Raw genomic sequence first — 24,675 nt, 5'->3', positions numbered from 1 at the left:
TGTATTTCGTTTTATGGACTTTTGAGATGGTTAACGGTTTTGGCATTGTCATTTTTTCATTAATACATTTAAATTTGAGGTTTTCATTGGTATCTTATTGTATGATACGTCATTCAAATAACCTAAATCATTATACAGTCAAATATTAATCATGTTTATTGATTATCGGTCGTCCTATGGCGGGCGACTGTATATTACCTGCAGAGATAGAATTCAACACCATATCACCAAGAACAGCCAACCTCTACGTGAACGAAAAAAATTTTTTTTAAAAATCTAGACAATATCATTTAATTCGAAAAAAGTTTTTTCAAGAAATTCCCAGGAAAGACGGTAAGTTTATTTTACTGTTGTTTTATACCTAGTTTATATATATATATATATATATATATATATATATATATATATATATATATATATATATATATATATATATATATATATATATATATATATATATATATATATATATATAAAGGATACATCATTAATAACTTTTCAATATATCATAAGATTATTTCCTACTGGATAGAGATGTCCGCTTGGAATTTGACAGATAGATATTTTTCATACGGTTGATTTTTTAACAGGAATTTAAGATACCTTAAAGGGAGTTTTTTCCCAAACCTATCAGAATTAAAATTCCTATAGTAAGTGTTTTAATTTTGGGGGGAAATCATACATATGCCAAAAGAAAATATTTTTGTATACTTTTCAAGCAATGGTTATTGAAATATTTGAAATTTTCGGAAATGCACCTAATTAGGATGCAATAAGCCACCTTTGCACAAGCAGAATTAGCTCGTGTAAAGAAGAATAATGACCCTTGTAGAATAATGACCACAGACAAAGAACATTGACCATTCTGTCTTAATAAAAGGGATCATTATAATCAAAATTAGCAAGTTCTACGTGAAGAAAAATGACCCGGTTGAAAAATGACCCCTTAAATTTAAGGGGATCGTTTTTCTTTCAAATGTCTTACAGAGCTTCACTATTATATTATAAATGACAGTTTCCAATATTTAAATTATTTCTTTTTATTCATGTTTACATCAACTTCACCAAACATGGATGGTTGGTGTTTCTTGTAATATCTATTAGCTTGAAAGGCTATCATGTTAAATCTAAACTATTGTTAAAAAGATCAGAAATTAACTATAAATGAGTTTTACTTATTTTCACAAATTGCAAATTTAAATTTTTGATGCATTGTTACGATGTAAACCCATAAACATAATCTTACACGAATCCTATGATATTCATTTATCCTCGCAATTGATCATTATGTTTTTATTGTAAGAAATGAATGAATAAAATTTCGTAGTCCAAAATATAGATAAATTTCTTCTTTATGCCCGTTTTTATGTGTTTTTATTACGATATTAGGTGTGTTTGAACGCAAGTCGGTCAGTTTAAGTACAGGAAGAAGGTAGTGACCCAGATTATACATGACCTAGTCTTATATCATAAAGAAATAGCAGCATTGCTTTAACAGTGTTATTTAAGGTCTGATGCGACCTATCTTCCATTTTTTCTATTTTTTCCTACCTCCAGATTGTGAAGATTTCCACTAAGTAATTTGATATTTATATGTTCATGTTATATGATACATTTTTCGTTTAGATAAGTCATACATACTATGACTTTATTTATAAGCATTCAAATGCATTATGCATGGTATTTTAAGGAATATTCTAAATATTCTAGCTCAAGGTTTAAATGTTAATTAATAAGGAATAATATATCAAGGAAAATGATATAAAATTGAGAAAAGTCTCGTGTGTCTTTAAAGGAAAAAATCTGCAAGTGTAGAGAAGAAAAATAATGTGCATTATTTTCTAAACTTAGTAGTTAACAAATTATATCATAAACAATACGTATATTATTCTCGGATTAAAATTCTATGGAATCCCAGTTAGCACAACATTTTCACAACGTTTCTAAAACGTTGTAAAAATGTTACCAAAGCATTTCGTTTTAAATCTGTGTGGCTTTTGGTTCATTATATTTCACATTTTCTAAAAACATTTCAAAGAAATGTATATAGAACGTTTTGAAGAAAATGTTTTCTAAACATTGTTTGTTATCATTTAGTGAATGTTTTAGAATCATTTTCAAATCCTTATAAAACTTTCTTTCTACTTTTATATCCTCAAGTTTTTAATACAATAGTTTTAATTGTAAAGACATGAGTCTTAAACATTTTTATATCCAACAAAACAACATCATTTAAAGCAATATGAGCTGCAATTTTCAAGCTGAAAATTTTAAAAAAGAAAATGTTATTTTCTACTAAAATGGCAAAAAATATCATGGTTTTAAAATTTCTGTTAGCTCTGTTTTTGTGAAAAACCATTAAGAAGTCTTAATTGTTTCAAAATTGAATTATTGTCGAACTGTACTAAAATTGATCGGCTATATATATATTCCTTATAAATGAAATCTTTCTCTTGACAAAAATTAATGATTTTTACAAATCTTATCTATCATAAAAGCTTAAGTTACAGGCAGACTTACATTACATTATATTAATTACAAAACTTAAATAAATATGACCAGTTGTAAAACAAATGCATATACTTGTAATAATGGAATGTATAACAAATTTAATATCGAATTTTCAATTTGATATTGTTTATCTTAAATAAACAAGTTTGATTCAATGACTAGATGAGCATTGATAGATTCATTAACATTTAACCAGTACATGTATTTAAATATCGTTTTATTGATAATGTACATGATTCAAAGTATCGATTAATTTTTCAAAATTTAGTTTATAAAATGTCTAAAAATATATTTAAGGAATAATATTTGACAAACTTAAAGAAATGTTTTAAATGTTAATGTTTGTAAAGTCATATTTAATGATTCTACAATCATATATCAAGTTTACACAAAATCACTACACTTGCAGAGAATATCGTTCTATGACAAGGGAATAATTGTCTTTACAAAGAAATATTATCCCAAATTTGAAACATAATGCCAGCGAAGAAAAATAATATTTAGATAATAAACCTAATAAATATTTTTGAAAATTTACCTTATTTCACTTTAATTATAGTCATCACCAAAAGAACTCTTTTGTTTCGGACTATTTGAAATTTTTCAGATTTAAGAGAACTGTTTAAATTTGTCACAACATAAAGTCGGAGTCTTTCATATAACAGGTAACAATCTTATTTCTCCTTAACACAGAAAAGTAGGGAGAATTTGAAGAAATCAGGGAGATTGTCATTATTTGATACAGCATAACCTACAGGAATCTTTTTTTTATTAATACATTCAATGTGGTAAAAAAAAACCCAATTCAGTCGGCGGGATTTCATTGAGTCGTACGCGTTAGGGGAAACAGATATTCTTAATTTTGGCTTGTGTTCCTTTAAAATTTTCAAACTGTATTATCACAGACATATACTTCACAAAATAATCAATAAAAATCCACATTGTTGAGAGTTCACAGCATCCCAACGGTCACAGTTTCACAATTGTCTGAAAAGTGTTTACACGTCCCGATTACTATAGTCGTAACAGATGAGGTTCATTTATTTTTGATAAAAAATGGTCAGTGAAATTGAATCATAAAATTTGTTTCCCCTTGGATGCTTTTAGCAGGTTCGATCAACAATTGTAAACACATATATTACTGGGGGAGGGGGGGTTCAAATACCGATGCTTGATACTCTATGAAAGTTGTATCTTTGGCTAATATCAACACGAATAAACTACAATTTTCTCACTTTGGAATGGTACACCGTAATCATTATTGATAATGTTTTTATAACATCCTTATCACAAAAAAAAAATGTTTTTAAAACTGCCTATGAAACGTTTTTGGAAATCAACTTTACAACCAGAATGATGTCATAAAAATATTATGAAAACGTTTTGTGCTACCTTGGATCTCTGGTACTACTTGGACATGCTTATCTACAGTATACTATTGAAACAGCAAGCAGTGTACATGTATTTGTAATGTTACACTTCATAAAGATGCAAATGATGTAATCTACAGATAATGCACGGCTGGTTGGGATAATGTTTCATTCACAGAGACTGACAATTTGACACCAATATTAGACGGACTCTTTACAATACCTTTATAAATTTCATAGCGACTGTTTTCCTGTAAAAAATTTTGTCTTCAATTAGGAAAGGAAACACTACATCTTTATTTTTTTGTGTAAATCTCCCTCCAACCTATACACTGCTTGCGGTTTCAATAGTAACAATATTTTATTCAAAAGTCTAAAAACAAATTCTCTAGCTCTGTATAAGGAAGTTAACAGTGAAAAATAATCAATTTTTTTTTTAATTGTGCTGTCGTAGTAGATGAATATATATCTCATAAAGATGCAAATGATGCAATCTACTGATAATGCACCGCAGGTTGGGATAATGTTTTATTCACAGAGACTGACAATTTGACACCAATATTAAACGGACTCTTTACAATACCTTTACAAATTTCCTAGCGACTGTTTCCCTGTAAATTTTATTGTCTTCATTTTGGAAAGGAAATACTACATCTTTCTTTTTTTGTGTAAATTCTGCCTCCAACCAATATACTGCTTGCTGTTTCAATAGTAGCAATATTTTATTCAAAAGTCTGAACACAAATGCTCTGGTTCTGTACAAGGAAGTAAACAGTGAAAATAATAATCAATGTTGCTTAATAATCAATTGTGCTTTTGTAGTAGATGAATATATATCTTTACAAATATATCATCACAAAGTCTGCCTTATCTTTTTGATAGCATAACGTAAACTTTATATCTACGTAACTTTATTTCAACATATAAAGCCATATTTTTATTCAATCCTAATTCTAATCCTTTATGAGTTGTTGGTACCAAATTTACACTTCATGTTGAGAGGTAAACATGAAAAATAACTTTATTTAACATTATATATGTAATAGTAATATCTTATTTATAAATTTAAATACATGTTCCACATTAAAAACAGTAATCACCAGCATACTGATTTTTAACGTCCACATTAGGAGGGTAGCGAGGCATGCCAACTGCAGTTATATTGAAATTCTAAAAAGGGTGAAGTATGCCGTGGCATTCCCAATGATAAAAGATGCTGGCAATGAACATGGTTTTACCACGACACTTAATAAAAAATAAGCAAGCCATACTTATTTTTTTTTACTCTCTTTACAATACATTTCAACCGTCGCTGGAAATATAAAGACTCGTTTTTTTAATAAATGTTGTATTATTAGAAATAAAAAATAGGCAGGAATAAACTAGATGCTGTCATTAGACAGTAATACCCGCACCAAGTGTTTTCCCCTAAATAACACTGTTTTTTACCAGTTTGATTAAAAATGAAGGCCACATGCAAGCTCCGGTAATACAAAAAAATTTATAAAAAATCATAATTTTCATATCTGAAGGATGAGATCCCTTCCCATACGATAATACACATGAGCAGAAATTTATGTGCAGGTTGGGGTTGAACTGTTTGCAGTGAATTTCAGTTAATCAATAATCTTAACATTTCATGTCATAGAAAGTATGATGGTCTATATAATTATTACAAACAAAATTAAAAATTAAATTATGCCCCCTCCCCGTGGCGGTTGCCGGTTTTAGATTTGCTTCTGTGTGCCTACATGTACATCATCTTGTGCACAGATTTTGAGAAGGGGTGGGAGTAAGAGGTCCAGACCCTCCCCCCCCCCACATGAAAATTCATTTATATCAATAGTAAAATTACCAAAAATACACCTTGGACTCCAATGCTCTTACAGACATGTAAACCCTATAACCCATTGCGTTTCAATGTTAGGTAACATTATTTTGGGGGTAAATATTTAATTCATATTTATACTTTATTGTTTATCTCAATAGGAAGTATACATCACAATATGCAGGTGTCCTGCACCACATGTACATTAAAGCTGTTATTTACCTAATACTATAGTAATAGTGCAAGGGGTTTTGAAGAATAGGTCTTTCAGATAAGTTCCAAGTTCTATATAAATGTACCTCCCCAGATGACATGCTAGACAACATGCTTTTAACCCTATAACTAGTTTTTATGCATGTATTATCACTGTTTTTTAAGAGGTCCTGAAATATGTGTATATTTCATGATTTTTTCCCCCATTTTTGGCCCCTTGTTCTATTTTTAGTAACATGCCTTTTACTCATGAACTATGCCAACCATGACAAAAACATATGTTGCAAATTTTATGGCATATTAATACTATGTTGCACACCAAAATTGATATCGATACATCAACCATGCTTGTGGACTGTTTTGCATGACTTTCTCTGAGATGCTCACTTAAAAATGCATGCATGTTACAAATAACTGATCTTTGTCTGAAGTTACGTAGTACGTACACAACACAGTCTGCAGGTCTCATTAGCGGGTACTAGTTTTACCCAGCTCTTCGATTAGATGGTTTCATGTGTATACATACATGTATGTGTTTTCCATATGAAGAAAATGCCTAGTTAAGATCAGCTAAAGGAATTCATTATTGTGCTTTAATTGGATAATCATTATGACGTTGACCAATATTGGTAAGCATAATACATGTAGTAGCAGTAGCACAATATAATGAGATGCCAGGATACTTTTTACTTTAATTTTCTAAATGTGATCTCCCTTTGACAGCATACTGTATCATCTTCTTTTAATATTTAAATAAGCTTATCATCGTTACCTATCCTATCGCATTTGTAAAGTTTCTGTCATTTTCAGTGCAAAAGTTAATTTTTTAATTTGACAGACTTACACTAATTGAGTTGACCCCATATTGACCCCGTATAAACAATTTCGTACTAAATTTGTGTATTACATGTAAGTAAGTGTAGACACTTATCATTTTTTTATGAGTTATAATAGGAAGGAAGGAGTATTTCTTTCTTAAAGTATTATAATGCATCAAATACAATGTAGGCCATGGCCTTATGGGACTGTTCTGACCCCACGAAACAGGAAAATACAAAATACCTTCTAATGTCATTATGATGCATCAAATGGTGTAAAGTACATTAATGACCCCCAGGTGTTGTCTTTAACCCCCTCCCCCACCCCCCTTTATGAAATAGAAAATGATGATACACTGTATATTTTGTTAACTTCTGAGATCCTCATCCCTAAACCTGCTCTTTGTGTCATTGCACATCAAATTGTATATAGGTTATGTCCCCTCGGAGACACCCTGACATTCTATAACTAGAAATAATAAAGTATTTTCTCTTATTCATATGTAGTGTTTGATCCATGTGGGTAATTCCTAGCCTAATGATGACACTGCTTTGTTTAGGAGACTTAATTTACAACTGCCCCAAATAGGCAAAAACACATGGATATAACATTTTGTTTATAAATCTTAAAAATTGAATTAAGCAATTTTCAAAATGTTAATGTGCATCAGGAGAGAAAAAGCAATCAAGAAATTATTTAAAATTTGCTACTGTACACATGTAAGAATGTATTACGAAGACTGAATCTTTAGAACCTGGTTATATTGGGGGGGGGGGGTGAATGTAGAGTATAGACATTTATATTTGAATCATTTATTTTTATTAATTTTAACTTGTCAATGAATATTAGTTATCGATCCCAAGGTAGAAATATGACCTCTGATCATATCTCAATAGATCATTTGTCAATTGTGTAATGTGTAATGTAATTTCGTTAAGATAAATAACACTTTTTACCGGTTTATAAAAGTTTTAAGACACCCAAATTATTATTTTGAATTTAATAGATCATTCGACAATTAAGGGGGAGGACAGTTTATATTTGAGTTTGTTTGGGGGTGGAGGTTCCAAGTCACATATTTGACAATTTTTTAATGTAATTTAAAATAAGACTAAGCCATACTACAGTCATGAACATGAATAGTGTAGAACAAACACAAACTAATACATGTATATATACATAGGAAGTATTACAAAACATAGATGATTGATCTATATCTGGGTTCTTAATTAATTCATATATCATGTACATATTATATTATTGCTTCTTTGTTCAAGGCATTTCAGATGGTATGTAGGTCATGATCCCAAGTGCTCTTCCTGAAATTATCAAATATCATAAAAACCATTGAGATCCCCACCTTAATCCAATGATATTATTTATTCCTCCTTAGGTCATGGCGCATCAGATCATTATGACTTGTAAGTCATGACCCTAAGGGGTCATCCTGACCCCCTTAGAAACAGAAATTGTCAATTATCTTTAAATTATTGATGTTTGATTATCCTATCTCAGTCTATCAAATCATTATTATTAAGTCTCCCAAATGCAATTTGGAGACTTATTGTTTTTGTACGGTTCTTAATATATGTATCATTATTCTTCGTCTTCTTCTTTTTCTTCTTTCCCGCTCTGAACTTGTTTCTCAGAGATGCATGTGGCTGAACAGAATTGTACAAAACTCTAGGATATGATTGGCCTGTATATCTAGTTGTGCACCCTGGTTTGATTTTTCTCATTTTGGGTTAGACAACCACTTTTCTGGGGGGGGGGGGTGGTGGGGGTGGTCAAAAGGGTGTGGGGTCTAACATTGAACCTTGTAGGAAGAATCGTAGACTCTGTTGTAAATGGTAACTTGAAAACGGACAAAGATTATAATAAAGGGGTTTTCATATTCACATATTGACTGTTACATACTGGCAATATATAGGGTTTATTAGATCTGACCCCTGGGGTCATCCCCACCCCACAGGAATTTTAAATTACCATATATCTCAGAAACTGTTATAATCATGACCCCTAAACCGTATATATTCATGTTTCTGATGTCAAGGGGCTTCAAATGTTATGTAGGTCATGGGCCCTGTGGGTAGTCCTGACCCCATCGAACAGCAAGTCCCTTAATATCTTCAAAACAGTTGAGATCCCACCCTTAAACCATATATATTCTTGTTCCTTGTGTCCAGGGGCATCAAACGGTATGTAGGTCATGGGCCCCTGGGGTGGTCGTGACCCCCCTCGAACAGGAAGTGCTCGAATATCTCGAAAACGGTTGAGATCCCCACCCCTTAACCATATTTATTCTTGATCCTTAAAGGGCTTAAAAATATAAAGGTATGTAGGTAATGGGCCTCAGGGTTAAATTTAATTTTTCAAAACCGTAATGCACATCTATGGAACAGTTCCTATCATATCCCAAGATATGATGTGTCTATCCATTAAATCATAAAAGGAGTTCTAAGATCTATGTTTTTTTGAGTGATAAACGTCAATTTTCTGCTACTTTTTGACTCCTCAAGTTTTTAATACAATAGTTTTAAATGTTAAAGACATGAGTCTTAAACATTTTTAAATACAACCAAACAGCATCATTTAAAGCAATATGAGCTGCAATTTTCAAGCTGAAATTTTAAAAAAAGAATATGTTATTTTCTACTAAAATGGCAAAAAATGTCATGGTTTTAAAATTTCTTCTGTTAGCTCTGTTTTTGTGGGAAAAGCCATTAAGAAGTCTTAATTGTATCAAAATTGAAATATTGTCGTACTGTACTAAAATTGATCTGCTATATATTCCTTATAAGTGAAATCTTTCTCCTGACAAAAATTAATGATTTTTACAAATTTTATCTATCATAAAAGCTTAAGTTACAGGCAGACTTATCATACAAGCAGATTTGCAGCAAAATAAAATTTTAAAAAATACAGCTCAGGCCATCATTAAAAATATCTTTGTTTCCCCTAACCCTACCCTAAATTTTGAAGTTGGGTAGAAAGGTAGGTAAACAATTTTTTTCTGCCAAGGCATAATTGAAAATACATTATATTAATAACAAAACTAAAAAAAATATGACCAGTTGTAAAACAAATGCATATACCTGTACTAATGGAATGTATAACAAATTTAATGTCGAATTTTCAATTTGATATTGTTTATCTTAAATAAACAAGTTTGATTCAATGACAAGATGAGCATTGATAGATTTATTAACATTAAACCAGTACATGTCTTTAAATCACATTTTATTGATAATGTACATAATTCAAAGTATCGATTAATTTTTCAAAATTTAGTTTATAAAATGTCTAAAAGTATATTTAAGCAATGATATTTGACAAACTTAAAGACATGTAATAAATGTTAATGTTTGTAAAGTCTTATTTAATGATTCTACAATCATATACTGTATCAAGTTTACACAAAATCACTACACTTGCAGAGAATGTCGTTCTTTGACAAGGTAATCGGTGTCTTTACAAAGAAATATTATCCCATATTTGAAACATAATGCCAGCGAAGAAAAATAATATTTAGATAATAAACCTAATAAATACTTTTGTAAATTTATCTAATTTCACTTTAATTATAGTCATTGCCAAAACGAACTCTTTTGTTTTGGTCTATTTGAAATTTTTCAGATTTAAGAGAACTGTTTAAATTTGTCACACCATAAAGTCGGAGTCTTTTTTATATAACAGGTTACAATCTTATTTCTCCTTAACACAGAAAAGTAGGGAGAAATTAAAGAAATCAGGGAGATTGTCATTATTTGATGCAACATAACCTACCATGTTTTAAATCCATTCAATGTGGTAAAAAAAAACCCAAGTAAGTCGGCGGGAATTCATTGAGTAGGACGCGTTAGGGGAAACAGATATTCTTAATTTTTGCCTCATATTGCTTTAAAAATTTTCAACTGTATTATCACAGACATATACTTCACAAAATGATCAATAAAAATCCACATTGTCGAGAGTTCACAGCATCCCAATGATCACAGTTTCACAATTGTCTGAAAAGTGTTCAGACGTCCCGATTACTATAGTCGTAACAGATGAGGTTCATTTATTTTCGCAGCCCTGAAAAAAATGGTCAGTGAAATTGAATTATTAAATTTGTTTCCCCTTGGATGCTTTTAGCAAGTTCGATCAACAATTGTAAACACATATATAACTGGGGGGGGGGGGGGTGTTCAAATACCAATGCTTGATACTCTATGAAAGTTGTTTCTTCGGCTAATATAAACACGAAGAAACAAACTTTTTCTCACTTTGGAATAGTACACCGTAATCATTATTGATAATGTGTTTATAACATCCTTATAACAAAAATAAAATGTTTTTAAAACTGCCTAAAAATGTTTCTTTATGAAACGTTTTTGGAAATCAACTTTACAACCAGAATGATGTCATATAAATGTTATGAAAACGTTTTGTACTACTACCTTGGATTTCTGGTACTACTTGGACATGCTTATCTACAGTATACTATTGAAACAACAAGCAGTGTACATGTATTTGTAATGTTACACTTCATAAAGATGCAAATAATGTTATCTACAGATAATGCACCGCAGGTTGGGATACTGTTTTATTCACAGAGACTGACAGTTTGACACCAATATTAGACGGACTCTTTACAATACCGTTATAAATTTCCTAGCAACTGTTTTCCTGTAAATTTTATAGTCTTCAATTAGGAAAAGAAACGCTACATCTTTCTTTTTTGTGTTAATCTCCCTCATACCAATACACTGCTTGCAGTTTCAATAGTAACAATATTTTGTACAAAAGTCTAAAAACAAATTCTCTAGCTCTGTATAAGGAAGTTAACAGTGAAAATAATCAAGGTTTTTTTTTAAATTGTGCTGTCGTAGTAGATGAATACATATCTCATAAAGATGCAAATGATGTAATCTACTAATAATGCACCGCAGGTTGGGATAATGTGTTATTCACAGAGACTGACAATTTGATACCAATATTAAACGGACTCTTTACAATACCTTTACAAATTTCCTAGCGACTGGTTTCCTGTAAATTTTATTGTCTTCATTTTGGAAAGGAAATACTACATCTTTCTTTTTTTGTGTAAATTCTGCCTCCAACCAATATACTGCTTGCTGTTTCAATAGTAGCAATATTTTATTCAAAAGTCTGAACACAAATGCTCTGGTTCTGTACAAGGAAGTAAACAGTGAAAATAATAATCAATGTTGCTTAATAATCAATTGTGCTTTTGTAGTAGATGAATATATATCTTTACAAATATATCATCACAAAGTCTGCCTTATCTTTTTGATAGCATAAAGTAAACTTTATTTCTACGTAACTTTATTTCAACATATAAAGCCATATTTTTATTCAATCCTAATTCTAATCCTTTATGAGTTGTTGGTACCAAATTTACACTTCATGTTGAGAGGTTAACATGAAAAATAACTTTATTTAACATTATATATGTAATAGTAATATCTTATTCGTAAATTTAAATACATGTTCCACATTAAAAACAGTAATCACCAGCATACTGATTTTTAACGTCCACATTAGGAGGGTAGCGAGGCATGCCAACTGCAGTTATATTGAAATTCTAAAAAGGGTGAAGTATGCCGTGGCATTCCCAATGATAAAAGATGCTGGCAATGAACATGGTTTTACCACGACACTTAATAAAAAATAAGCAAGCCATACTTACTTTTTTTTTACTCTCTTTACAATACATTTCAACCGTCGCTGGAAATATAAGGACTCGTTTTTTTTTAAATAAAGTTTGGAAATAATTTCAATATTTGAACGAAATAAATGCATTGCCAATTATTAATTATGTACAGAACTTATTAATAAAGAAGATTTGGTGGTCAAAATTGGTTATAATTATCAACCTTGTCAAAACTTTCTCCTTTTTTTGAATTATTACAAATAATAAAACATTTGGAGAAAGAAATATAGCTTGACTTTATATAGATTTCAATAAATTATTTGATCGTCAAAGTTTTTTTTTTTTAATTTCAACGATCACTTTTCTAAATTATACTCAATTTTTGTTAAATATTACAAAAAAATAAAATTTATAATTAAAAGAAAATCTGACGAAAATGAGCTCCAGACTATAGATTTCTAAAACTACTTACATTGTCTTTATTTTGTTGACATTATACGAGATCAATGATGAAATGTTTAGATACGCTTCCTGGGATTGATTTTGGGCCTTCTAGTTTAATTTTTTTTATTGTGTGTTAGCCAGAAATCATAAAATAAACACAGGATATTCTCAAGCAAACTATGTTCTATGATACAACCAAAAAAAAAACCCACATAGAAAGTTAACTTTTACGATTTTATAAACAAGATAAAATTAATTTTTATATTTATTTTTTTAAAAATTGGTCTTGAAAATTTAAACAATTTTGTAAGTGATATTGTTGTATTATTGTTTATAAGAAATAAAAAATAGGCAGGAATAAACTAGATGCTGTCATTAGACAGTAATACCCGCACCAAGTGTTTTCCCCTAAATAACACTGTTTTTTACCAGTTTGATTAAAAATGAAGGCCACATGCAAGCTCCGGTAATACAAAAAAAATTATAAAAAATCATAATTTTCATATCTGAAGGATGAGATCCCTTCCCATACGATAATACACATGAGCAGAAATTTATGTGCAGGTTGGGGTTGAACTGTTTGCAGTGAATTTCAGTTAATCAATAATCTTAACATTTCATGTCATAGAAAGTATGATGGTCTATATAATTATTACAAACAAAATTAAAAATTAAATTATGCCCCCTCCCCGTGGCGGTTGCCGGTTTTAGATTTGCTTCTGTGTGCCTACATGTACATCATCTTGTGCACAGATTTTGAGAAGGGGTGGGAGTAAGAGGTCCTGACACCCCCCCCCCCTTCATGAAAATTCATTTATACAATAGTAAAATTACCAAAAATACACCTTGGACTCCAATGCTCTTACAGACATGTAAACCCTATAACCCATTGCGTTTCAATGTTAGGTAACATTATTTTGGGGGTAAATATTTAATTCATATTTATACTTTATTGTTTATCTCAATAGGAAGTATACATCACAATATGCAGGTGTCCTGCACCACATGTACATAAAAGCTGTTATTTACCTAATAATATAGTAATAGTGCAAGGGGTTTTGAAGAATAGGTCTTTCAGATAAGTTCCAAGTTCTATATAAATGTACTCCCCAGATGACATGCTAGACAACATGCTTTTAACCCTATAACTAGTTTTTATGCATGCATTATCACTGTTAGTTAAGAGGTCCTGAAATATGTGTAGATTTCATGATTTTTTTTCCCATTTTTGGCCCCTTGTTCTATTTTTAGTAACATGCCTTTTACTCATGAACTATGCCAACCATGACAAAAACATATGTTGCAAATTTTATGGCATATTAATACTATGTTGCACACCAAAATTGATATCGATACATTAACCATGCTTGTGGACTGTTTTGCATGACTTTCTCTGAGATGCTCACTTAAAAATGCATGCATGTTACAAATAACTGATCTTTGTCTGAAGTTACGTAGTACGTACACAACACAGTCTGCAGGTCTCATTAGCGGGTACTAGTTTTACCCAGCTCTTCGATTAGATGGTTTCATGTGTATACATACATGTATGTGTTTTCAATATGAAGAAAATGCCTAGTTAAGATCAGCTAAAGGAATTCATTATTGTGCTTTAATTGGATTTTCATTATGACGTTGACCAATATTGGTAAGCATAATACATGTAGTAGCAGTAGCACAATATAATGAGATGCCAGCATACTTTTTACTTTCACTTTCTAAATGTGATCTCCCTTTGACAGCATACTGTATCATCTTCTTTTAATATTTAAATAAGCTTATCATCGTTACCTATCCTATCGCATTTGTAAAGTTTCTGTCATTTTCAGTGCAAAAGTTATTTTTTTAATTTGACAGACTTACACTAATTGAGTTGACCCCATATTGACCCCGTATAAACAATTTCGTATTAAATTTGTGTATTACATGTAAGTAAGTGTAGACACTTATCATTTTTTTATGAGTTATAATAGGAAGGAAGGAGTATTTCTTTCTTAATGTATTATAATGCATCAAATACAATGTAGGTCATGGCCTTATGGGACTGTTCTGACCCCACGAAACAGGAAAATACAAAATACCTTCTAATGTCATTATGATGCATCAAATGGTGTAAAGTACATTAACGACCCCAGGTGTTGTCTTTAACCCCCCCCCCCCACCCCCTTTATGAAATAGAAAATGATGATACACTGTATATTTTGTTAACTTCTGAGATCCTCATCCCTAAACCTGCTCTTTGTGTCATTGCACATCAAATTGTATATAGGTTATGTCCTCTCGGAGACACCCTGACATTCTATAACTAGAAATAATAAAGTATTTTATCTTATTCATATGTAGTGTTTGATCCATGTGGGTAATTCCTAGCCTAATGATGACACTGCTTTGTTTAGGAGACTTAATTTACAACTGCCCCAAATAGGCAAAAACACATGGATATAATATTTTGTTTATAAATCTTAAAAATTGAATTAAGCAATTTTCAAAATGTTAATGTGCATCAGGAGAGAAAAAGCAATCAAGAAATTATTTAAAATTTCCTACTGTACACATGTAAGAATGTATTAAGAAGACTGAATCTTTAGAACCTGATTATATTGGGGGGGGGGTGAATGTAGAGTATAGACATTTATATTTGAATCATTTATTTTTATTAATTTTAACTTGTCAATGAATATTAGTTATCGATCCCAAGGTAGAAATATGACCTCTGATCATATCTCAATAGATCATTTGTCAATTATGTAATGTGTAATGTAATTTCTTTAAGATAAATAACACTTTTCACCGGTTTATAAAAGTTTTAAGACACCCAAATTATTATTTTGAATTTAATACATCATTCGACAATTAAGGGGGAGGACAGTTTATATTTGAGTTTGTTTGGGGGTGGAGGTTCCAAGTCACATATTTGACAATTTTTTAATGTAATTAAAAATAAGACTAAGCCATACTACAGTCATGAACATGAATAGTGTAGAACAAACACAAACTAATACATGTATATATACATAGGAAGTATTACAAAACATAGATGATTGATCTATATCTGGGTTCTTAATTAATTCATATATCATGTACATATTATATTATTGCTTCTTTGTTCAAGGCATTTCAGATGGTATGTAGGTCATGATCCCAAGTGCTCTTCCTGAAATTATCAAATATCATAAAAACCATTGAGATCCCCACCTTAATCCAAAGATATTATTTATTCCTCCTTAGGTCATGGCGCATCAGATCATTATGACTTGTAAGTCATGACCCTAAGGGGTCATTCTGACCCCCTTAGAAACAGAAATTGTCAATTATCTTTAAATTATTGATGTTTGATTATCCTATCTCAGTCTATCAAATCTTTATTATTAAGTCTCCCAAATGCAATTTGGAGACTTATTGTTTTTGTACGGTTCTTAATATATGTATTATTATTCTTCGTCTTCTTCTTTTTCTTCTTTCCCGCTCTGAACTTGTTTCTCAGAGATGCATGTGGCTGAACAGAATTGTACAAAACTCTAGGATATGATTGGCCTGTATATCTAGTTGTGCACCCTGGTTTGATTTTTCTCATTTTGGGTTAGACAACCACTTTTCTGGGGGGGGGGGGGGGTGGTGGTGGGGGTGGTCAAAAGGGTGTGGGGTCTAACATTGAACCTTGTAGGAAGAATCGTAGACTCTGTTGTAAATGGTAACTTGAAAACGGACAAAGATTATAATATAGGGGTTTTCATATTCACATATTGACTGTTACGTACTGGCAATATATAGGGTTTATTAGATCTGACCCCTGGGGTCATCCCCACCCCCCAGGAATTTTAAATTACCATATATCTCGGAAACTGTTATAATCATGACCCCTAAACCGTATATATTCATGTTTCTGATGTCAAGGGGCTTCAAATGTTATGTAGGTCATGGGCCCTGTGGGTAGTCCTGACCCCATCGAACAGCAAGTCCCTTAATATCTTCAAAACAGTTGAGATCCCACCCTTAAACCATATATATTCTTGTTCCTTGTGTCCAGGGGCATTAAACGGTATGTAGGTCATGGGCCACGGGGGTGGTCGTGACCCCCCTCGAACAGGAAGTGCTCGAATATCTTGAAAACGGTTGAGATCCCCACCCCTTAACCATATTTATTCTTGATCCTTAAAGGGCTTAAAAATAAAAAGGTATGTAGGTAATGGGCCTCAGGGTTAAATTTAATTTTTCAAAACCGTAATGCACATCTATGGAACAGTTCCTATCATATCCCAAGATATGATGTGTCTATCCATTAAATCATAAAAGGAGTTCTAGGATCTATGTTTTTTTGAGTGATAAACGTCAATTTTCTGCTACTTTTTGACTCCTTGGATGAATTTTAAATTTTTAAAACCTTCCTGCACATCTATAGAACACTTCCTATCATATCCCAAGATAGGATGTGTCTATCAATTAAATCATAAGAGGAGTTCTAGGATCTATGGTTTTTTTTTTAGTGATAAACGTCAATTTTCTGCTACTATTCGACTCCCTGGATGAAATTTGAATTTTTAAAACCTTATTGCACATCTATAGGACAGCCCCAATTATATCCCAAGAGATGACGCAGCTTTCCAAAAGTTGTAAGAAGAGTTATGGGAACCATTCTTTTTTTGCAAAAAACCCGTCATATTTTGTTGCCCACTGATCCCCTTAATAAAAAAAAATTCTGGAACCTGATCACACTTCAATATGACACTCAATCATATTCTAGAGGATCAGTTGGCTACTGACAAAAAAATGCCGTTTTTGAAACCAGTTTTTTTTTTGTCATTTTTCAGCCATTAAATGACCCCCAGGAAAAAATTGAAAATTCCGAAACCATATTGCGCATCTATAGGATACTCTAAGACATATTCCAAGAAATGATTTGTCTACTGTTGAAAATGTAGGAGGAGTTCGAGGAAGAAGGTTTTTTGTGAATAAACGTCATTTTTTACCAATTATTTGACCCCCAGGACTAAAAGAGAATTTCTGAAATCTTTTTACAAAACAACATGATACCTCAAATCAAACTCCAAGAGTTCAGTTTGCTGGTTTATAAGATGTAAGAGCAGTTTGAGAAAGTAAAACGTGACAGACGGACGGACGGACGGACAGAACAGGGTAACAACAATATACCCGAACTTTCTTTAGAAAGTGCGGGTATAATGACAAACTTGAATGACATGAAAACAGACAGGCATAAATAAACTGAAGGATATAATGGTAGAATGATTGAATTAAGGAATGAATTCAATATTCATTTTATTTGTTTTATATGATATAAAATGGTTTTGGGCAGTTTACGTTTTATAAACCGCGAAATAGTTTATGAAAAAGCGTAAACTGCTTTAAACCACATTATATCGTATAAAACTAATAAATATTGAATTCATTTTTTATAATTTAATTTTTTTACTCTTCATTGTAGATAAAAATGGTCATTTGACCTTTAAAATTGTTCAGAATTCAAACGTAACGTCAGGCGTATTGATACGTTTTTGACGTTAGTCTTACTATCATGTAGGCAACATTCTTAATACGATATAAAATAATTTTTAAGCCAATCAGAAAGTACGTTACAACCAGAATTAAATTATTGACAAATAAATAAATATTTTTTTTTCTACAGATGTGCAGAGTTCTTCCTTTTGTGTTTTATTTCTGCTTTTTTGGACCAAGTACATTTTGCCAGTACAGACCAGCTTTACAATGTAAGTAACATAATAAAATAAATATATGACTGATGTTTTTGTATGAGGCGATAATACAAAAATGATAGTTATGTATGAACACAATTTAATCCATTCTTGAAGAAAGATCACATACATGTATCAAATTAAAGACGTCAATTAAAAGGACCTCTTCTATCTATCTATCTATCTATCTATCTATCTATCTATCTATCAATCTATCAATCTATCTATCATATATCTATCTATCATATATCTACTTATTTTTCTATATATAGTTTATCTATTAAATATTTATCTATCGTATAACTGCACAAGTTAAATGGCTGCGTACAATTTGTAATTCATACTTGACTTTCTAGTGAGATGATTATGCAACCCACCTTAATAGTTCTAAAGTTACCAAATAAAAATCATGTTTTCCTTTTTAAAGCGCTAATCATAGCTCAGCGCTTTATTGTCGTTTGACTTCTACTTCCGGTGAATCGAATAACCGCCCCTACGAGCAGAAGTATACATTTTAACTGGTTAAGGAACCACTTTCAGAGGTTTATGCACATAACTGCACGGGCTATTGTTAATCGTACGGGCTATTGTAAATTTAATATACGGGGCTTACATACATCATTGCAAGGGCTGCCACGCAGTGATAAGGTTATATAGTGCGAATACAGAAGCAGAAATGTTATAAATACACTGTATATCCTTTATATACATTCAGAAGCTAGGTTAGCGCTTTTCAGTACTATAAGTACTTTGATTGTTCTTGTTACAATGCTAAATAATCGAAAAAAATTCTCCTTTTTTTTTTGGGGGGGGGGTCACTTTATATGACCTATTGCTATCGGTGTTCGTCGAAAAGCTTGTGTTATGCGACATGTTAACATTTGACAATTTTTTAGCTTCTTCTCTGAAACAATCAGCATTGTTTTTATTTCTGTACCACAAATGGTGTGCAACATCTAAAAGAGAAGGGAACTAGAGCAGAGCTCGTGGCAATATTAAAGCCACGATCAGGTCTTCCGTTGTTGCGGCGAGTTTAAAATATATATGATTTGGTGTCAAATGATTACAATGCCTAAACTTTCAGTTCTACTTTTGTTGTAAATACGTGTTGTGATTGAAAGCCTGTATAAAAACGTGTTTTGAAAAAGACGGGAAGAAAATGCTTTACGAAAACTATTTGTCGAACACAGTTTGTGTAATTGTTTCAAAACTCTTTTAACAATGAGAAGTTTAATAGCGAGTTAAATGTTTAAAGGGTGTCACAAATTTGCCATGCAAATTGAGGAATAAATGAAATGCTTTATTAAGGTACCTCACTACACCTACACTTATACTTTTTAAGACACTGTCACAGATTGGCCATGCTGGTTGTCAGAAAGAATAACTAGTTGAACATTTTACTACATTTTAATACTGTTCAATACATTTGTTTATCTTGTGATTCACTTTTTACAGAGAAATATATGTAAGTTTTGTATCACTTATTGACCGGTCCGTAATGACAGCCTCGGTTGGCTCACAAAACCATCCGTCCTGTATCCGTGTAAGACAGGCCAAAATTGGTGAATCTTGACTGTTAAATAGTTGAATGTTGAATGTTTATGGTGGTTCCATTTTTCTAAAGGCTGAGTTTCTTGAATACTGAAGTATTGTTGTTCTGGTATACTATGATAATGGACACTGGAATACTGCAAATTGTGGTACTGCAATACTGGGATCTATTAATAGTATAAATTTCATAACTGTATATACCATACATTGGGGTTATATTCTATGCACGTTTTTCCACATACACATACATTTCTTTACACATATACTTTACATGTATTTACTTATATTATGCATGCATACTTTTACTCATGTTTTACTTATATATTTTTATACTTGTACTTTACACATACTACATGTATATATATTATACAAATAGCATGTTTACTTCTACATTGAATTCACGCAATTACTATACACACTTTTTACAATGTTTACGGACCATTGTTACTTTACAGCTACTTTGTATACTTTATAAACATTACCAGTTTTTATGTACTTAAACGATATGTTAAGTTTAAAACAACTTTATGGAACAAATGAACAAAAACACAAAAAAGAACTTGGCTGTCATTGCAACTGAAATTAACAATAAGCAAACTTTGAAATAAAACTCTCTTATCCCAGAAGTGAGAAGAACCTGGTTAGAATATGCTCAGATGTAAATACTTTGTTGAACAAACTCTAGTTCAGGACAGCGTATCCTTCTCAGGTGCATGCTACGCCCAAACTGACTACACTAGCACGGGTATTCAAATGCCCAACCAGTTGAGTGAGTTTAAGGTACTAAAAATTAATCTATGGACACCTGATGTTGATTATTAAATATACAGGTAAAAACAGTTTGGACATTTAATGTGACAAAGGGTAGCAAGCATCGTTATATACATGTCAGGAATTGTATTTTAAAAGAGATCGAACCCACCTAAAAAAATATGTAACCGCTTCTTTAAGATAACTTCTGTATTTAAATCTTTCTAAATACTTCGAAGACTATGTGCAGGTTTGAAATTGTTGGCTGGTGTCAATATTTGGTAAATAGTCAAAATTGATGACATCTCTTACATTTCTATAGGGCTGATATGATTAGGATATTCAAAATACAATAATAAGCTATCAAAGATCAGCGGGATAATTTATTCAAAAGTGAGCGTCTAAATTTTACACCAGATGGTGCTATTTTATAGAGACACCGCTATGTAACTTGGTACTAAATAACCTTATTTACAGAAATGAATATTATTTCTCTCGATGATGCAATAATACACAAATACCCTATTTTTATGTCATTTTTTCTTCTTTATTAGATCAAAAGTGATTCTCTAGGAAACAAACGGGAGAAACTTTTATAAAATATGCGTAAGATCATGTTGTTAAGATTTTTATTTTCATTTTAATTGAAATAAATGTGACAAAGGGGCATATTAAGTCGGATTTTTAGGGTAACATGTACATAAAGGAAATTCGACGCACGTTCCATGTTTTGTTTTGTGCTTTCTGCTGTTTTCTCATAAATATATATCAAGAAATTAAAGTCCGTAAAAATCTAAAATATGCAGATTTGTGCAGATATGCACATTTTAAAAAATCTTTTTCTCAAGAACTACTGAGGCAAATTCAACGTAATTTAGCATGAATAATCCTTATGGGAATGAAAATATAAATTGCAAAAATTATGGGTTAATTTTGTTTCAAATCTGAGTTATTACGAAAATAATAAGAAAGAAAATGCGTGTTTCAAGCAATTTATAGCATCCATGAGTCTTGGTAAAATGGGTAGGCATGACCGGGCCAGGGCAAAACAAAAGATGGACAGTTATTATCTGCCAATCTCATTAACATTTCAAGATATTTACTGACCAGTATGTTTGCATTCGTGTAAATATTGCTGCAAAACAATGCGTAATTGGAATTGACGATTGCCGATCTGCCCGGCTTTTATTATGCCCCGGCCCGGGTTTGCTTACCCATTTTACCAAGACTCGTATTCCGTAATTCTAAAACGAGGTTCATTGTTTAAAGCAGCCATGACACTATATGATACACGGGTCGATCTGACAATGATGAATTTGTTTGTTGTGCAACAGTTCGTGTACGAAGGGAAAATGCATTGGTGCCGATTTTGTGAAGTAAATTGAGGCTAAATATTGACAGTTTTTACATATGACGGTGGTGTTAGCTTGTTGTGATTTTCGTTTCGTTTTCATTTATGCTTTGCGTTAACCTTGGAACTGTCGCTTGTATTTCCTGATTTTTACGTATCAAATCAAACAGAGACTTCGGTAAATCAAACAGTTTACTGTTTAACTGCGCAAATTAAGCAACATCTGATGTATTAAGAAAGAACTATGCAAATGCAATTCATTCAGGCTCTCGGTAATTCGGTATCATCTTTTGCGTAATGGTAGAATAATGCAATATGTTTTGTTGAGATGCTCGGCATTTTCTCGAGTTTATTCAGGTTAAATAGAGTTTAATATAGCTGACGGAAATATGCCGGTATATACATGTATATGATTCATTTTTTAAAATAAATCGTGTTCTTTATTTGTTATAGTGCATGCTTCTTCTGTTTAATTGTTTACAATTTCTATTTACTTACCATATTTGAGTGTTAAGCTTCGAATTATAAGCAAGATACAGAGATTTGCTTACAATTCTTTGTTTGTACACAGATCTGAGGCCATTCATTTTTTTCCATTTTAAATGCCGAATAGGAAATACCAAGTTAAAAATCTTAAGCTGAATGTAATAAACTCATGTAAACAAAATATGACTCAAACTTAGCAAAATTTTGAGCTCATCTTGCTAATTCTACGATTGACGCTGAAATTTTGGTTGATCATTAGAAATTCTATATGAATTAGAGTATGTTAAATACTTGTACACAAAAAAATTCAAGAATGATATGCTGTATATAATTACTCTCTGGGGCCCCCCTCTTTATACAATGAATAATGTGAAAAGTGAGTAAATAAAAACGACATCGTTAAAACAGTTTCCATAGTTCTGACACATGTCTGTTGCGGGGATAAACTACAATAACTATTATATTTAAAAAAAATTTACAATAACTAGTAAGTAGTTGAGGAAGAAAATGTACCTTTATGCTCTCATATATTTTGATCGCTTTATTAAGTGGGGGAGGTGGGCAGAACGAAAATACAGGGAATAAGAAGTTATATAACAGTGTACCCCTACCAAATATTTAGTTCTGTATCTTGCGTAGGATTTTCTTATTCTGTGTAAAAACAGTATTTCATGAAGGTACAATGTCAAAGATATATGTATGCAAAAATAAGTGTAAAATTTGAATACTTTACAATATTTATTTTTGTTATTCTACCGCGGGCCATATGGCACAATATCTTTTGAACGCCCATTGTTGCTCAGGTGAGCGATGTGGCCCCATGGGCCTCTTGTTTGAAGGGGCAATCCCCTTTTGTATGGTCTCAAATGAAAGGCCTTAAAATTATGCACAACGTATGTTCTATATGTATTTATGGAATAAACTTAAAAGTTAAGAAGCTAAAACATAGATTTCGATTTAATAATTCGAGTGGCATAGCCCCTAAAATTTTAGAAAAAGGGGAATAACTCAAAACCGGAAGTTGTGATTTCAAATTTTTTGTGCTCTGGAAATTTAATTCAATTTACAATAAACCATGAAAGTTTGAATGAAATCGAAGGACAAACAAATATGTAATTTAGGTTTAAAAATGTCTAGAATAAGAACAACTAGAGCAAAGCTCATTGCACAGCAACGAGAGGGTCTTCCGTTAATGTCGAAATTAAAGTAAAGCTAGAAGTTCCTTAAAGAAGCAAAGTTCTTAAACTGATAAACATAAGTAACTAAAACAAAAAAGAAAAAAATATCGATTTATTCTTGGTACGATTTAACAAAATACGAACTATTCCAAGTACGAATTAACAAAACCCTAATCAATTTCAAGAACGACTTACCAAATGCAAATTCTAATGTGTTCAAGTACGACTTAACAATTTTCAAATTATTTTAGATACGAATTCATTTCATTTTGAACACAAGTTTAACTTTTTTTAAAAAGCTTACCGTCTTTAGAGCAAACTCTTAACAGCAATAAGATAGCAAAGACAATTTAATTATTTTTTATAAAAATGTCGCCTTTTTCTCCATGCAATAGCGTGCCGAACTTTTTTAAAAAACATGTCCCTTTTAAGCTTGCGTGCTTAAAATTGAAAATTATTTACAGCGTGTTATTTATTTGAAATCGACTGTAGTAAGTAAAATGAGATCTTAGGAAGGGTTGTATCACTGTAATAAAATCAAAGTTAATACAACTGCATTTAGTATCATTCATTTTTACTGATATTAGTTTCACCGTATCTAATATACAAACTTGTTTACTGATATTAGCCATACCGTATCAAATTTTATTGGTATTTGTATAATCAAAACAAAAATAACAATTATTTTAAGAGATGTTACAGAATATTGCTTTCAAATAGTTAACAGAAAAATGAAAGCCTGAATTTCACTAAGAGCCATTTTTCTTGTTCTTTCGTTTTCTCACTTTTTAAGATTTGAAATCTACG

At 31.4% G+C, this 24,675-nt stretch overlaps 1 protein-coding gene across 1 annotated transcript in view; it reads left to right on the top strand.

Moving 5' to 3' along the window:
• Positions 1-229: 229 nt before the first annotated feature.
• Positions 230-24,675, top strand: part of LOC128181239 (uncharacterized) — a 48,834-nt gene continuing 24,388 nt past the window's right edge. Inside the window, exons 1-2 of the mRNA XM_052849551.1 lie at positions 230-333; positions 18,486-18,567. Of these exons, the coding sequence (XP_052705511.1) occupies positions 18,486-18,567 (82 nt within the window). The 5' untranslated portion in view covers positions 230-333. The remainder of the gene's footprint in view (positions 334-18,485; positions 18,568-24,675) is intronic.

The sequence above is a fragment of the Crassostrea angulata genome, chromosome 4 (assembly GCF_025612915.1).
Source record: "Crassostrea angulata isolate pt1a10 chromosome 4, ASM2561291v2, whole genome shotgun sequence".
Taxonomy (NCBI): Eukaryota; Metazoa; Mollusca; class Bivalvia; order Ostreida; family Ostreidae; genus Magallana; species Magallana angulata.
The sequence above is the reverse complement of the archived record's forward strand: the minus strand, read 5'-3'. Positions and strand labels throughout refer to the sequence as shown.